At 41.9% G+C, this 17,610-nt stretch overlaps 1 protein-coding gene across 1 annotated transcript in view; it reads left to right on the plus strand.

Annotated features, from left to right (window-relative positions):
* LOC119723674 (U3 small nucleolar RNA-associated protein 6 homolog) overlaps positions 1-17,610 on the plus strand; it is a 39,231-nt gene that overhangs the window by 9,223 nt on the left and 12,398 nt on the right. The window contains exons 7-14 of the mRNA XM_038194462.1: positions 99-217; positions 1,629-1,661; positions 3,016-3,142; positions 3,967-4,051; positions 5,397-5,473; positions 8,188-8,342; positions 10,630-10,707; positions 12,469-12,601. Coding sequence (XP_038050390.1) covers positions 99-217; positions 1,629-1,661; positions 3,016-3,142; positions 3,967-4,051; positions 5,397-5,473; positions 8,188-8,342; positions 10,630-10,707; positions 12,469-12,601 — 807 coding nt within the window. The remainder of the gene's footprint in view (positions 1-98; positions 218-1,628; positions 1,662-3,015; positions 3,143-3,966; positions 4,052-5,396; positions 5,474-8,187; positions 8,343-10,629; positions 10,708-12,468; positions 12,602-17,610) is intronic.

Here is a 17,610-nt window from a genome sequence, read left to right on the forward strand (position 1 = left end):
TAGCGTTTCGTAATTTATAAATGAAAGAATTGATGTTCTCTGTTTATAGCGTTAGTCTAAAATTGTCACACTCAACTTTGGTCGATTTTGTTGTGCAGCATTGTGGATCATAGCAGCCAAGTTCCAGATGGAGGAAATCATGTCGGCTGAGAACGCTAGGAGTCTGTTACTACGAGCCATCAGGCTCCACCCACAGAACCACAAACTCCGGGTTGAGGTATGTTCCAACCGATCCACTTCCTTTATGAAGGAATTTTGGGGAAAAGGGGAATATCAAGTTGAATTTTGGATTTTACCCTTCATTTGTGTAACTTTTGAACCACAGTATATTCCTCTGAGGTAGTGTGGCCAAGGGGGTAGGATCGTGTCTCAAGATCAGAGGGTCAGGGATTCAAATCAAGCTGCTGGCCATTTGTTGTGTCCTCGGGCAAGCCATTTCACCCCCACTTGCCCCTCTCCACCAAGGAGAATAAATAGGTACCGGCATAAGCTGGGATAACCTACGATTGCCTAGCATCCCATCCAGGGGGAGTAGAAATATTCTCAGTCGTTTCATGCTACTGAAACTGGAGATTAAACGCCGGCTGATGGGCCAAATTGGCTTGTGACAGACTTCACGTTTGTTTTTTAACTTACAATAAAAAATATCCAAGCATACCGAAGTTTAACCCTAACCCCCTAGGCCCTTGTTACTTACAACCATCCTCAATCCTCCAAAATCCTCCAAAATTTTCCAAAATTTTGCAACTCCGCCTACATTTTTCAAAATTGTCAGACAGTCCTGCCTCAAAATGCATTCATCCTCAATCCTCCAAAATCCTCCTCATCCCAAAACTTTGCACTCGTGTTTAAATGAAGGATAACCAACGCCAAATCCTTCAAAATCATCAGACAGTCCTGCCTCAAAATGCATTCATCCTCAATCCTCCAAAATCCTCTTGTGCTTCAATCACCATTCATCCTCAATCCTCCAAAATCCTCATGTGCTTCAATCACCATTCATCCTCAATCCTCCAGAATCCTCATTTGATTCAATCACCATTCATCCTCAATCCTCTAGAATCCTCCAAAACCGCCAGGGGGATTTTGGAGGAGTGAGGTGGGTTAGGGTTATTAAGCATATTTATCGGCCCCTATCGCTTTCAAATTAATGCCTGCCTTCAAAGGATGAGAAACGAGTTTTCCTACCGTATATATGCAATGCATGCTGCAGTGGCCGGCTTCTGGCCAGTTCCTTCTCACTGCTTCCCTGGCCATCACAAGACTTGCGGATGACGTTCTCAATTGCCTCCATGGTGGCATCCTCTGCTGGGTCGCTTGACCCCTGGCTTTTAGCCCCATCCTTCTTACCTCTCTGCACCCCAGGAGTATAAATGGGTACCGGCATTAGCTGGGGAGTAACCTGCGATGGGCTAGCATCCCATCCAGGGGGACAGAAATATTCTCTGTCGTTTCATGCCAAGGAAACCGGAGATACATGCTTGCGCTTGAGGACAGGAGGTCATTGGTTCGAGTCCCTCCAAAAGCTAGTTTGTGATTTTTTTTCTCATCGCCTGGACTAGACTTGAGGGTGAGGGAAGGGCATGTATTTTGTTTAACAAGTTTTGTCTCTTCTTGTTTTCTAACAGTATTTTCGGATGGAGCTGATGCATGCGGATAAGGTAATACCACAGTTTTGGGTTCTCCATAAGATTAGCATCACCAATACAGTGTGATTTGCTAACTACTTTCTGTGAGATAAACTTTTACAATCTTGCTCAGTAAAGATTCCTACCCATGTCGAACATTTACAAATAGCCACATGTCCACTTAGTCAGTGGCTGATTCTCATCTTACAGAGCAGTTGATGAATAGCTGCCAGGAGTGAATATTTGGTGGGATTTGTACCAGGCTGTTGGGTCGTGCTGAACAAGCAGTAATAAACTTTACATCTGGGCAATTTTAGCATTGTGGAAAAAAATGTTGTCCAATTACATCAAATACAAATGGACACGGAGCGCGCAAAATCTGAGACAAACAAAACTTAGTGCACAAAAATTCCGTAGGGTTGTCTAAGGGGTGTGGCTAACTCGCAAACGGCGATAGGTCAATTACCCATGATATCTAATTAATGTTTCAGAGAAATGATCCAAAACTCCTAGTCTGTAATCTCCTGGACCATTACTAGATGATGGATGTATAAGCTATGAAAAATACATTTTTAGGTTTATTCACTGAGCTCTTAAAAAAAAAAAAATGTCTGATTTAGATAGATAGATAGATAGATAAATGGTTTATTTTCATTAGACTTGATGTGGCAATCAAAGATTGAATTGGATCAAGTCAACAGATAAAAATGCTAATACAAATACATTAAATTTGTAATGTTCATGCTTTGCAGTGAACAAGCAAAACTCCCATAGAGATGTACATATATACATGGGGATACTCAAAATCTTCATTGGTTCTCCAATGTGCAAACCCTGGGGATGTTAAAGCTATAGTCCATCATTTGCAGCCATCCGAAAAGTAACTGGCGTAATTACTGTTGAAAAACAAACTTGGTTGAAAGATAGTAAGGGAACTAAACTCCCTGTGAAATTATTCTTTCTGGGAAGCTGTCATTTTGAAGAAATCAACGAAAGAAGGCATTTCCAACGGTGATTCTTAAGAAGCACCGTAGGAAAATTTAAATTAGTAGTTCGTTTTGTTATTCAGCGCAGCGCGCACAAGTATTGGAACGACGCACACGCGCGCGCGGTTGTTATAATTCGTCGGATCAGTGCGCGACGCCGCGTATAGCTGCAATTCAAAACAATTCAAAACATGATTCAGTAACTTTTGATTTGAAATTGAGATCTTAGAATGCTGCTTTTCTCAGAATGTACAGCTGAAGCTTAGCTGAAACTTCATCAGGTTAGTTGCTCAGTATCCTTCATTAGATTTTGAACACTTTTGTTGCTTCAAACGAACAAAATGCACTAATTACAAATGATGGACTATAGCTTTAATTAGACTTTTCTGTTGTGATAACAGCAAAGGAAGCGATGGGCCTTGCTACAGCAGAGCAACATGGAGACCACAGAGGAAGGCATGGAAGACGCTGTACTACAAGGCAAGGTGGCCAGGGTTGTCTACAAGATGGCTGTCCAAGACATGCCAGGTAAGGGTATAACCCCGGTAAATAGACCAAAAATCCATCCGCCGAGCTCATGAATAAAAGTTATACACGCAAATTATTTTGTATATGAGAGTTCTGAGAGCCGTGGAATAAGGGAATTGAAAACATATGGCGCTGCACCTCTGGTCTGAACTTGGGGCTTCCAATTCTGAGCATTTTGGATGCAATTGGGTCCAAAAGTGGCACTATTTGGCCATGTTGTGAAGGGATCGTTTTTCAAAATGGCTGCTTTTCCAGATCTGGAAACGTCAGTCCGTTTAGGGATGGTCTTCTTTGGGTGAGAATTTCTCCAGAAAATCCACCAAAAATTGAAAAGCAAATGAACGATGACATGTTGATCGTAATGCAGCCTGAACACCTGTGAGAGTTCCGAGTAGTTTGAAAAGAATTTTGAAGTATGGGGAGCATTAAACACTAGTGTCTATTGGAACTTTGACATTGGGGTGTAACCATAATGTGTGAAAGCAGTAAATGCTCTGTGCATGAACGACAGAGGGCGCAATTTAGGGGAGCATGAAGGCAAACATTTGATCAACTCTCATCAAACGCATGTAGTTTGAGTAGTTAGAAAAGAATTTTGAAGTATGGGGAGCATTAAACACTAGCGTCTATTGGAACTTTGACATTGGGGTGTAACCGTAATGTGTGAAAGCAGTAAATGCTCTGTGCATGAACGACAGAGGGCGCAATTTAGGGGAGCATGAAGGCAAACATTTGATCAACTCTCATCAAACGCATGCGGTAATACATCATCACTGTCCAAGATGCCTGTAATATCAGTTAACTTCATTTTTTTCTTTTCTCAGCTGACATAAGTCTTCACCTTGCTTTCGTTCCCGTCTGCAAGAAGTTTGATTTTACAACAGATCTGGTACAAGAGATATATCAAGAGTAAGTGCCAAGTAGGAAGATTAGGATACCCATTGTGATACATTTAATATACGGAGTGAGTAAAAAAAACAACAAAAAAAACACCTTTTTTATCAAAGTCAATTTTCTCAGAAAAAGAACATGGGTGGCCACAATTTATTTCACCAGAATTATGTCACGGCTAATCTGAATAGATCATGCAAATTTAATTAATGTGGAGCTAAGCATTACGATTATGTAAGCACTTGTTTAATGTGTCCTCAATTTAATACCATTCCAAACCCTATTTTAACATGTGGTCCATACTGATCATTAGGATTAGTGTTGATAAGAGTCTTAAAGAGGTTGTGGAATGCTCGAAGACATTTTCGTCATTTTTCGGGTATATGTAGCCTAAGGTGTGATGAAATAAAAACGACTATAGTGTCTGTCATAAAATGAGTACAAAAGGTACTTTTGAGAGCTGTTTTTCAAGTCCTGTCATGCCTGTTTCGACCGAACGTGCAATTTGTGTAAAAGTTGTCGTTGCGGGCAGCAAACAAAACACAGTAAATCATGACGTAATAAACAGGACTCCCGATGCAGAGTAGCATATACGAGTCCTGTTTATTACGTCACGATTTACTGTGTTTTGTTTGCTGCCCGCAACGACGACTTTTACACAAATTGCACGTTCGGGTCGAAACAGGACCTGAAAAACAGCTCTCAAAAGTACCTTTTGTACTCATTTCAAGACAGAAACAATAGTGGTTTTTATTTCATCACACCTTAGGCTACATATACCCAAAAAATGACGGAAATGTCTTCGAGCATTCCACAACCTCTTTAAAGGGAATATACAACATTTGCAAACATCGAAAAATAAAACTACCAAGTTTTTACAAAATACCTTACTAGGATGTTGGTAAATGACAGTCTAAAGCATCCTGTAAAATAATGGCACCTGGTGTGAAGTCATTTTCCAGAAAATGGTATTTTTGTATACATTTCCAACGGTGGTCGGCCGACCACCGTTGGAAAAACCTAACTATTTTTCAACTATTGCTCCAACTTTACACTTTTTTCGGTCCAAATTGTGTTTGCTATTGGTTACATGTTCATGAACGGGTGCAGGCCAGCTAGACTGGTTCCCTTACCTTACAATTTTCTGGCATCTATTAATCCCTTTAATTCTATTTCTGAGAAAATTGACTTTGAAAAAAAAAAAGTGTTTTTTTTTTTTACTCACCCTGTATGTTGAAACTTTGTTTTCTATTCACAAGAGGATAATTTGTTGGCTAAAATATGCAACTTGTTCTCAATTTAAGGTTTCTTTTTGAGATGATGAGTTTGTAATCCTTGCTTATCGTTGCCTTGTTACACACAGCTTGATGGAAGCTCACCCGAATAATGAACATGTGTGGGATGCTGTTGCTAGACGACATCTTACAGCAAGCCTGTTCGGTATGACGATATTTCACGATATTTCGATTACATTTTCATATCGGAAATCGTATCGATCTCATACAAGAAAATCGGCACATCGTGACATCGGCACATCGATATGCCGAAAAATATCGCGATATTCTTTTGAGGTACCGCTTTTGTAACCAAAGTCAATCCCTTAAAGCTTGAAACTGTCGCTAAAGCGCTCCCATGAAAAACCGCTAACCACAAATTCACTGTTACCGCATTGTACCGCGAGGTCTTACCTATTCAGGGGCGGAACCAACTGACTAACGTCACGTGTATTGGATTTTGCGTCTTCCACGCACGCTGCACGTGGCAGTACAAACACCCAGTTTCACCCCACATACCAAGTGCCAAAATCGTAATCACGTGCGTGGAGTTAACCGAAGGGAAACAAAGTCTCTGACATTTCGCAAAGAAAATACGGTGCCTGTTTTGTTCTGACGGAAATGTGAAGTTGTACAGACAAAACAACGCAAATACATGTACTTGAATTGTAGATTACGACGTTGAGAAGTGAATGTTTCGTTTCAGCACGCGGCTAGAGGAGACCACGCCGAGCCCGCAAATTTTCTTTTTCCAGCCCAAACGACATCCGCATACGCACGTTAAGCGCCCTCTACGATACTTTTATGACACGGGGGCACTATATTTATTAGTTTTCCAAGTTTGAAGCGAGCAGTGTGACAGCTCAGTCGATAGTACATTGGATTATGAACCGCGAGGTCGCGGGTTCGAATCACGGTAGTGCATAAAATATTTTTTTTATTTTCTAACCTGAGGCTTGGGAGGATTTTTTTAAAAAGGGAAATAAAGCCCGAATTTCATGTATTTATATTTGTGATTTTCTTCTCATGTTTTTAAAAAAGTATAGTCCAAAACGCCATGGCGTATTTGCGGATATCGTTAGGGAGAGAAAAAAAATCGCAGCTGGGCTGGGCCGACTCCGCGTAGGCGAACTAGATCAAATTTTCCTGCACGTATTTTCCTGACTCGTTCCTTCTCTTCCGTGGTTGTGCCTGGGCACTTACACTTGCTTAGTGCCAAAACTGTCCCAAACTTATGAAATCTGTTCATATTTTCAGCAACAAAAAACGTCAAAACCCGAATGTTCAGTCGTGCCTTTTATTTCGTTCACAGAGCAGAAAATGCGTCACAAGAAATTGGACTGATCCATTAGTTTTTGTAAAGGGGTGCTTCACCCTCATTTTGGAGTTAACATCGTTTTTCGAAAAAAATCTTTAGAAAAAAAAAAATGTTGTTAGTTTGTAACGATGAAGAACTTTTTCTGAACCAGGAAATATTTCGGACTCCATTAAAAAATATTTGTAATTCTGAAAAGGTGGAAATACTGGTAAATTGTTTTCAATGAAGCACACCCTTGACTACAAATGGTGTGGGCCGTACTATGAGTGCACGTGGGGATCAGTGCGGCGTGCATTGCGTGCTAGTGCTTCGTTCTTTCCTCGATATGGATTTCTATCTGCACATTTTTATCCAACATTTCAAGGTAATTTTGTTTTCGATATTTGAATGTGGAATTTGTTTTCTACCTAAATTGGCAAAGTAAATGAGATTCTAGTCAAATAAAATTGACGATTTTGTTCAGGACATATTGGGTTTTTTTTCGCGGCAGTGGATCGTGACTTCGGTCGTGTGTTTTTTTGTTTTTGTTTTTTTTGTTATTCCATTGTTCCACGAATGGAAAAATGACGTCATCACGATAATATCGCGATATCGGATATTTTTTTCACGATTTGCCGATTTAAAAATAAATGGATATCGAACAGGCTTATCTTACAGTTGACAGCAGTGGAAATGGTGAGTCTTTTTTAATTTTCAAATATGAAATGAATAATTTAATGGTTTGGAAAGATCACTTTGATTTGGAAGTACTTGTATGATATTCAGCTTGTACAAAAAGAGAAAATCATCATTCATAAATACCTAAGACAGTTTAAATGTTCCTATTGGTCGAGAGCCCGTCACGTGGCCGGTTTTAAACGGTTGATTAAGACCGGCTGGCTGGTCCTAAACACTTTTCCAGTGTCACATGAAATTTGGACTCCTGTTAAATCTGGTGCCGGCATCGTTTTATTGGTTGAACCTTCACAATCCTCATGTAGGCATGTCCAATACTACCAGTGAGTCAGTATTTTCATAGTCCTAAATTCACCCAACACCGATTCATCTGCGTTCTGCGTGACATCACGCAATACGTGTAATGCACCAATCTCCATATGAGGAGCTGTTTACCAGAGGGCCTCACCATTGTATAGCTCGAGGGGTGTTTTGTTGAACGGAATCGTTGGAAATTTATAAATTTTGCCTTTTTTTTACTCTTCTGGACTGAATTTTTTTTTTTTCTCGAAAAGGTATTGATGATTTGGAATAAATATGTGCTTGATCAGTATTGAACACTCTGTTTCAGATGGGTTAGAGTCTGGATGCTGATAATTACCTGAGCCGAATATCAGCATCCAGACTCCAACCGGTCTTAAACAGAGTGTTTAATACCAACCAAGCACACATTTATTCCCTTATTAAAAATATCAGGTTGACCAAAAAACTTGACTGGAGCATTATTTGAACCTTTGACTTCCGTAGCCTCGTAAAGACATTCTACAACCAACATATGCCTGGGTAGCTCAGTTTGTAGAGTAACCTTTGTTTCAATTTAACATTTACTCAATTTTTATCTTGAGCAGAGTTCGAGTCAATCCAGCTTGCGGAAGAGATGCAGTCTTATGAGCTGTACGAAACGGCTGTAGAGAGACTACCAACCACCAAGATGTGGAGTATGTACATTGACTGCTGCATTGAGAGACTACAGCTTGGAGGGGCCAGGGACATCAGCGACAAGGTAGGGTCACTTTCACAAAGGGGCTAAGCACAGAAAATTATTGATGCACAAGAAATACCTGCTTTATAGTAGAAACAAGAACCCCCACAAATTGCTTACCAAAACTCAGCCGAGAACTTCATGGAAAAACAAAACAGATTTAATGTTATGTGCATGTTAACAAGCAACAGTTGATGCTAAAACAGATCCCCAACAGACTCTGTTTTATCGACTCTGAGGTGGCATATTTTAGAAGAAAGGCGTACTTTTCACTTGAATACACTTGTCTTCAAGAGTCTTACCTCGAAATTGCCACCACAACTATGCAACTGTTTCACTCATACCATGAATGCTCACACACATAACACTGGGTCTGGTTCTCAAGGCAACCTTGTTCCCCCATTCAGTAAATCTAAATCAGGTAAACGGAAATTTGTGGTTCGTGGAGCTTATTCATTCAATGCCCTACCTACACCTCTTAAATGCCCTTTGGCTGCTACTCTTGCCAGCTTTAAAAACACATACAAAAACCTGCTTTTTTAATGTACTAGTGCAGTACCCATCGATAATGTGCCTGTTATAATGGGGCAAATTGATTGACCTCTGGTTTTGGTTGCTTACAGCTTTTTGATAACTGCTCATCATGCAGACAATTTAAGCGCGAGATTTAATATTATTCACGCAGAGTTTTATGCAGTGCATGGGTGCTCCTGGGTTTTTTTCAGTGCAATTCTTTGGGTGTGTGTATCTGTGTTTTGTTAGTTTTTACTGAATGGTCCATGATTATTTTTTTATGTATGTATATTTTTAGTGTTTTTATGTACCCATATCTTACTATTTACTATTTTTAGTGTTTTCTGTAATTGTAGTTTTTAATGAATTGTTCTGTATAATTGCTGGGCACCTCTGGAAAACAGTGTACCACTGAGAGGTTTCCCCAGGGTAAATAAGAAATAAAAGGTGCAGTTTTCACCTAGTAAACCTATGAGCTCCGTGCACCAACAAAAAAGAGGCCCTTTTACCTAACAACGACGTCCCATGGGCGGGACATTTCGCTGGTTGACGCGCACTGTTTCTTGTGTGTGACGCACGTACGCCAGGGGATTTGTGCTTTGTACACGCAGTGGCCGCGCTTTGCGGCAAATGAATTGTAGTCAGGCAAGATGGCGTCAGTCGGTCACCCCCAACTGTACTTCCTTTGCCGGTGAGGGGGTACTTGTGAACGGAGCCGATAAAGTCCTCAGACAACTTCCAGGATGTATTGGGTACCTCGTTTGACTTCAGTGGGGTACCTGGTTCCTCGTTCCTGAACGACCTTGAAATGTTTACCACTAGGTCCTGGTGACATCAGATCAGAGTTGTAACGAGTCGGTGATTTTTGTGACTCGAGTCGAGTCATTTTAAAGAAGTGACCCGAGTCAAGTCGAGTCATTAGGTCAAGAAGGTCGAGTAGAGTCACAGTGTGTAGTCGAGTCAAGTGGAGTTTCATATTTAGCTTGAGTTAATTCGAGTCAGGAATATTTGAACATTATGATAACAAAAAGACAACAGAGAAAATAATTTGTACCACGAACAGTTAACAGTGAAGTGAAACTTCGGTCTTATATGCTATTGCGGTGCTGTGGTCCAATGGTTACGGTGTTTGACTCGTGTGCCGTGGTACATGGGTTCGAATCCTGACCGTGGGAACATGGTGCTTGTGCTCTTGAGCAAGGCACTTTACCATTATTGCTTCCTCCTTCGGATGGGACGTAAAGCCGTAGGTCCCGTGTGATGTGTGATGCACGTTAAAGAACCCAGTAACACTTATCGTTAAGAGAAGGGGTTTGCCCCGGTGTTTCTGGCAGTGGCTGCAATATGCGCTGCAGCACCTTGTAAACCCTTATAAGGTGCTACATAATGGGTCTCATATTTCTCATAAACTTTATTTACCTGTCTTTATTGATAGACATATCTCCAGCCTCTTGAGTACCTTATAGTTGGTAGATATGTGCGCTATATAAGACTCCAATATTATTATTATTATTATATCTGGTTTGGCTTTGGGTCTAGAACTGATTTTCTTTGATAAAAGGTTGTGACCCACAATCATGAAATCATGAAAAAAAAAATAAATTAAGGTTTTAGGAGCCAGCAGCAGACAAAACCCATGGCTAACCTGTCTGCCTTTTCATGGGTCGATCCGGGTGGGCTGAAGTGAGTTTCACAACAATGCTCATACTCTATTTGTGTGCAAAAAATTAATCAAATTGTCATTACTGAATCGATGATTCTGATCAAATATGCATTTCTTTCCTTTTTTTCACAGCGAGCTGAGAAAGCCTTGCAAGTCTTTTCAGCGGCCAATACAAAATGTTCATTGACAGAAGAACTCTATTTGAAATGGGTATGAGTATTTTCTCACTTTTTTTCTGACTGGATTTGTGTTGTGCATCTCGTTCTAAGCTTACAAAGTAGCCAACGAGATATGTAACTCTCCCTGCCAGTTTCAAAACTCTGGATTCAGATTTAACAATGGAAAAAAAAAAAATTTCCACACCAATAATCCAAACATGTGCTATGAATGGTACTAATATGTGTTAATACTAATACTAATATGTTGGAAAAAATGTGTTACCAACTTTACTGTGTTTTAACAAGGCAGGCAAGTTTTATTTGCAAACATCAAAAAACAAAACTACCAAATTATCACGAAAAACCTTATTAGTGAATGACAATCTAAAGCATCCTGTAAAATCAGGGCACCTGTAGTGCTGTCATGTTCAAGAAGACTGGAATTTTGTTACCAATTTCCAATGCTGAGCTGACCAGCGTTAAAAAAAATTGGCTTTTTTGAAATACTGCTCCCAAATAATCATATTTAGTTAGTTTGCATTTTTTTGCAATCGATTACACACCTGTGAACGGGTACAAACCAGCTAGACTGGTTCCCTGACCTTGCAATTCCCTGACATCTATAAATTGCTCCGTTTCAAGTTAAGTGGGGCCAGGAAACCAGACTACAAGAAAATGATTGTTTTTCTTGATTTTCCAGCATCTACGAACCCCAAACTTCAAACAAGTCAGTTTTAACAATACTTGCTATAAAATGCTAACCCCTCCAAATCCATCGATGCTAAGGCCAAAAAAAAAAGTCTCTGGTTTCTGGTATGCGTGCGCGTCGCCGTAGCCATGCGTGTCGGCAAAATGAAAAAGTTTTTTTTTTCAATAAAAGATGATGTCTCAAAACTGCCAAACTCGCTGGTTTGACTGGAATCCTGCTGCTGCACAATTTTAACGTGTTTTTAGATGGGGTTTTGATCGAGAATAAGCTTTATGTGGCCTCTCCGGACTCCCATATATTTGCACTAGGTTTAGTCGGGCACCATTTGCAGTCATCAGCTGACATTTGAAGCAAAAAAAAATAGGTAAAAAAAAAAAAAAGCCGCGTCGCCGCACCACTTTTTGGGCAAGCTCCATACCAGAAACCGTAGACTTTTTTTTTGGCCTAAAGCAAATGTTGTATATTTCCTTTTATAAGAACAAAAAATTGTGTTAATGTGTTTATGGCATTTGATTTATCTGTCTTTATGCGCACAATGGAGTATCTGATAAGGCTACTGGTCTGCGCGCGCGTCGATTTTAAGCATGCGCGTCGATCTTTTTTTTTCCAAAATGTTCCGCGGTAGCTCCAACAGCGCCCTCTATTTCCGCACCTCAATTTTTTTACCAAAGGGCACCAAGGAATGGGAAATTGCACCAAGGCAAATGATCGAAAGCACCAAGGCAAATTATGGAGGACACCAATGTACATGAGGACACCAAAAAAGCAAAATAGTACCCACCTTGTCTGTACAATCCAAGCTTGAAAAAAAAAAAAAAAAAAAAAAAAAAAAAAAAAAGCCGCGTGGCCGCGTCAATTCCGGAACTTTGCTCTGACCAGAGACCGAATATTTTTTTTTTTTGGCCTAATCCTCCTCTACACACTTACTCATTTTTCATGCCACTGCCAAGAAATCTTAAATTTAGAGCTAAAAGAACACTGCACTTGTGCATCGAAATCTCTCCCATATTTTTTTTTGGGGGGGGGAGGGTTTCTTAGACCCACTTCTCTCGACCTATTTTGCTTGCAGACCAAATTTACCTTTGATATTTGTTTTATTACCAGATGAATGTCCTTCAAAATGTGGGTAAAATAGATGAAGCGAAGGAGGTAGCAGCATCAGCTATCGTTGCCCATCTCCAGTCGGCCAGAGTCTGGGAAGCATGCCTGAAATTATCCATGCAAGACTCTGGAAGAGGTAATGTTCTCAGTGTCCTGGGGCGGATTGCAATAACGCAGTCTTAGTCGGCTGGCTAAACCAGTCCAATTTTAGCCGGCTATTGTTCTTAGACGGTCTTGGTTAAGACACCAAACTTAGCCCATTGCAATTAGCTGGTCTTTACTAAGCCCGCTTAGAGTAATGATTCACAAACAAACATTCCATGGTTACGGGCGAATACTGGAGAGACTGCACATTTTTTTTTTTTTTTAGGTTTGTGTGATTCATATCACGCGAAATCAAATGTCAATTCCGAAATTTTATGTTGAGAAAATTGTATTTGCAGTACAACTCAGTGTCATTACATTTTTCCAGAAGATCCCTTCTATCCCAGAGAATTTTCCCTAGTCCAAGCAGTGTTCTGCTTTTTTAAGATTTAATCATCAAACACCATCAACTGGGAAAAATTATTTTGGGAAAGAATAATTCAACACACCAGTGAATTCCAAAAATCCCAAATATAGACCGTTTTAAGCCAGCCCAACCCAGGCTAACTATTTTAAGACTGTCTTAATACTTAGACCGTGTCATTGCAATGGTCTTACTTATAGACTGACTGACAGCCAGAGCTTTTAGACCGTCTAATGCGCATAGACAGCTTTAAGACTGCTTATTGCAATCTGCCCCTGCACTCAATATACATTGATGTATTGATGAGCGCTGTACAAGTATGCGGCAATGCAGCGTCATACTATACAAATAATGAATGTTTGTGAGTGCAATGGTAAGAATAATTTCATGAGGTGACAGATGAAATGTTCCATTCCACGAGGCGAAGCCGAGTGGAATGGAACATTTCATATGTCACCGAATGAAATTATTCTTTCCATTGCACGAACGTGAAACATTCATTATTTGTTTTATATAACACCTGAATAATACTTGTCATCTGATTGGTTGACTTTTAACGGCAAATTTATTCAGGTTAAAAACTGTTTAAAGGTTCGACAAGTTCATCATATTTATATTAATGCAGACTGTTCAACAGGTTGAGAACAATCATATCCAATTTATCTTGATTTAAAACAGCGGCACCACCAGCAGCAGTGACACCGTGCAATGGAAGTTCTCTTCACTGTGCATTAGAACTTCCGTTGCACTGTGCGCTGCGCGCCACGCACGCGTGCCGTGCGTTGGCACGAATAATTCAATGACATGTGATCAACGATCCACCAATCAGATGACGGGGATTTATTTAGGTGTTGTATATTATCAAATAATACTGTGGCTGTGAACAAGCTTAGACAAAGACCCACTGTTTTAGGCAGACTTTTTGTGGACAGCACATCTAGTGGCAAAGTTGTAAACCAAATCTGTCTCAAGTGCATTACAAGTCATCAATCCTCAAAATAGTCCAGAGCTTTTCAAATAAACTGCGACAAATGCATTCCTTTAAAGGGAAAATACAACATTTGCAAACATCAAAAAATAAAACTACCAAATCATTTTGAAATACTGTGGCGCTGATCGAACCGGGGCTCCCCAAACTCAGGTCGCCCTGGCCTCCTGACTAAACCTTGGGTAAGCCTAGACGAGCGGTGATCTAGGTGACCTAGGGAATGCGTCCGTTCGGAAGGCCGTATGCCGCCAACACGTACAAAGTAGTCTCCTTAAGGGTGTTCACTTAAGGGAGGGACATCAACTGACAGACTGAACAAACGATGAAGGAACAGACACTGACACCTTTATTCATCAGACAACGACGACAATCAAGTTCTTTAATTCTCTATTGGGTTCAATTAGAATGTAAGAGTTAATCAACAATAATTACTGAATGAAACGGCACCTGCGTCAAGGGTGGACTATTCGCAGCGCTCCCCCACGCTCTTTTGCGACTTCCTATCAGGCAACCCCAAGTTACCGGCGGCAGGACTCCCGAGGCCCCAGTGGATACAGCCCACGAGGTAGCAACACACGGACCAAGATTCAGATCCCCGGTGTGTCTTCTCCAGCTACTAACCTCCTGTCCTCGCCCAGTCGTCAGCACGTCAGTGCAGTACACGACAACGCACACACACGTTCGTTCTCCACGAGACGCCGCAATTCACGTCCGTTCTCAACGACGCGCTGTGACCAACTCCTCCCGCGCGAACGGACCCAACTACAGAGGGCGCTGCGCAAGCTCGCTGCAGCTCGCTCTATAAATAACTCGCTGCAAGCACACCGTTGCGCTACACAGCCTCACCCTCAAGTTCAGGCCGTCCTCGGTCTTAAAAACTGGTATAACTAAAAGCAAAGGATGTGCTTGCTCCTAGCATGAAATAATACTTGTCAAAATAATGTTCACTTAAGACAATAAACTTAAGGTTAAGGTGAAACTTAAGGTAAGTTAAGGTAAGGTCTGGTCACTTAAGGTAATAAACTTTAGGTAAACAGTTGCAGGCATACTTAAGTAAACATCTACTTCGCTGGCAATTTCAGTTCACTTTTTGACTCTAACCAAATGATTTAAATAAAGATCTCTCACCGTACCTCTGTACACTTTACTTACACAATATAAAACTGTTTTACATGCAAAAGGTTCTCATGAAAATAAATACAACTCTGACTTAAGAGTCCTAAAATACAAAAAGGGTTTCTGTAACTTTAAACTTTAAGTAACTTTAAACAACAGTTTAGTCAAGCAACAACTTTAAAATAAATCACGGCCTTAAGATCATGAAAACAAAACTTAAGTTGCAGTTCTTAAGGTTCTTAATCAAGATGAAACTTAAGATGACTTTGCAGATTCATAGCTACTGAAGAACAAAACCGGCAGTGAAGTTGACCTCGTAGGTTCTCTCAGTGATTTCTTCAGAAACTTTCACACCGTTCTGGAACCTTGATGTGGTGTGCACCTCCTTGACACGCCGGACCTTTCCAGCCATCATTATCTCCAAGTCGGGGGTGCTGACAGGTACTGCACGCTGTGACCCACGTTCATCTCCACGGATTTTGAACACTCTGGCTGAGGCTGGCTTGGGAGATGAGGTACCCTGCGTAACACCAGTCGCAGGATAATTGATGTGGTGCTTCTTCTCCTTACACTTCAGGGAACTTCCTTCAAGGACTCGCCCAAGGCTTATCTGCTGGGAAGGGGATACGGCTGCGGTATTACTCGGCTCACCATGAAGCACAACACGCACATCCTCCTCGTCCTCACTTCCACTCTTGGATTTCAGATCTTGAACAAGGGCCATCATTCCCTTCGGCTTTCCACCAGATCTGTGTTCCAAGGATTGCGGCTGTTGGCTAAGGCACTGATCGACCAACGACAATGAGCACGGGGAAAGGGACAACTCAGGAGCGTCCTCGGTCTCCATCCGTCCAGGAATTAAGGGTACCGGCCATTTTAGGGCATCCTCGGTCGACGGCTCCTCTTTCCCCGTTTCAGACTCCTCTGCCGCCTTCGGCTGCTTCCCCTTGGGCCTCCCAGTATCCTCCGTCATTTCTGAAGCTCTGCGCTTGTCAGGGCGATCCTTCTGTCGCTCCTTGTTAGCCTGCCTACTCCCTGCATCAGCCTTTCCACGTTTATGTTCCTCTTCCGTCTCCGGGTATATCTTAGCCAAGTCATCCAGAGATGAAGGGTGGTGATTATTGTAGTGCACCTTCAGATTATCCTTCCTCGTGTAGCCCCGCTCACACTTCAAGCAGAAGAACAAGATCTGCCTTGACCCATGACTACTCGCATGCTTGTCGAACCTCCTCTTGTTTATGAAGGTGTCACCGCACTCCTTACACTTGAAAAGTCGCACTGTGTCCCAGTCCTTGGGTCGACTCCACTCCTTTTTCTTGTCCATCCTTCAGTAGATTTTTCAACTGCAAAACGAAAAATAAACACTAAGGTAAGCCTCCTTGATACTTGTACATCCCCCCTTGAATTTGTCCTGCTTACGTCACTTATGTAATTCTGATCATCTGAATCTTTGATTAACGATATCGCTGAGGTGGCCGCCGCTGGCGCAGTGGATTCTTTCTCGCCCGCGCTGGGCTTTGCACCGCTGGCGCAGGTGCTATTTCAGTTCTAGTCGGTACTGAGGGTTGCACATGTTCCACATGTGCCTCCGGTGTCAAGTTCTCTTGAATTGACTCCCTACTTCCCATCAGCTCATCTGCTCCTGCTAACTCCTCTGTTTCAGGTAGATTGGCTTCCTCAAGTGACTCTACTTCAGGTGAGGCCTGTGTTTCCTGGTCACTACCTTGGCTCACTTCACTTATCTCTTGCAGCTGAGTTTCGGGAGAAACTTGATTGTCTTCCTCCTGACTACTACTCCTCCTTTTGGCCCAAGGCTTCAACGGTTTTCCCTCATAGGGCTTGAGGCGGTCGCTGTGGACAACCTTCATCTTTCCCCCACTCTTCTGTTGAATCCTATAAGTCACGTCGGATAGTTTGTCCAGTATCAGGTATGGACCTTCCCACCTGCACATCAACTTTGGAGATACCCCTTTCTTTTTCGCTGGGTTAAACAACCAGCAGAACTTGCCCTCGACGAACTGTTCCTTGCAGACGTTCCTGTCGTAGTGGCGCTTCTGCCTCCTGGCACTCTTCGCAAGGCACTTACGGGCTCTGTCATGAGATCGCTGCATCCTCATCCGCATCTCTTGGGCATAGTCCAAGTCTTGCGTCTCCTCCTCTGACATTCGCTCAACAGGTACCCCAAATAAGTGTTGTTGTAGAGGTGCATTTCGCCTCTTGCTCGGCGACTTTCTCTTTGCACACAAGTTGCACTGCCTAATGAAGGACCTGACATCAGCACTCAAGCCTGACCAATGGAACTTAAGGCGTACCTTAGCCATGGTCCTTTTTGTACCCAGGTGACCGCTTGTCCTTCCTGCATGCATCTCCCGCAGTATCTCCTCCCGATACTCTTGTGGCACTACAGTCTGCCAATGCACCTCCCGTCCATCGTGGGACTCCCACCGACGCTGCAAGATCCCTTGTCGGACTGTCAATTGTTCCCATTGCAGCCAGTAATTCTTCGCAGCCGTGGATTTTGGAGAAACTATCT

This window comes from Patiria miniata, unplaced genomic scaffold, assembly GCF_015706575.1.
Source record: "Patiria miniata isolate m_02_andy unplaced genomic scaffold, ASM1570657v1 HiC_scaffold_1, whole genome shotgun sequence".
NCBI lineage: Eukaryota > Metazoa > Echinodermata > Asteroidea > Valvatida > Asterinidae > Patiria > Patiria miniata.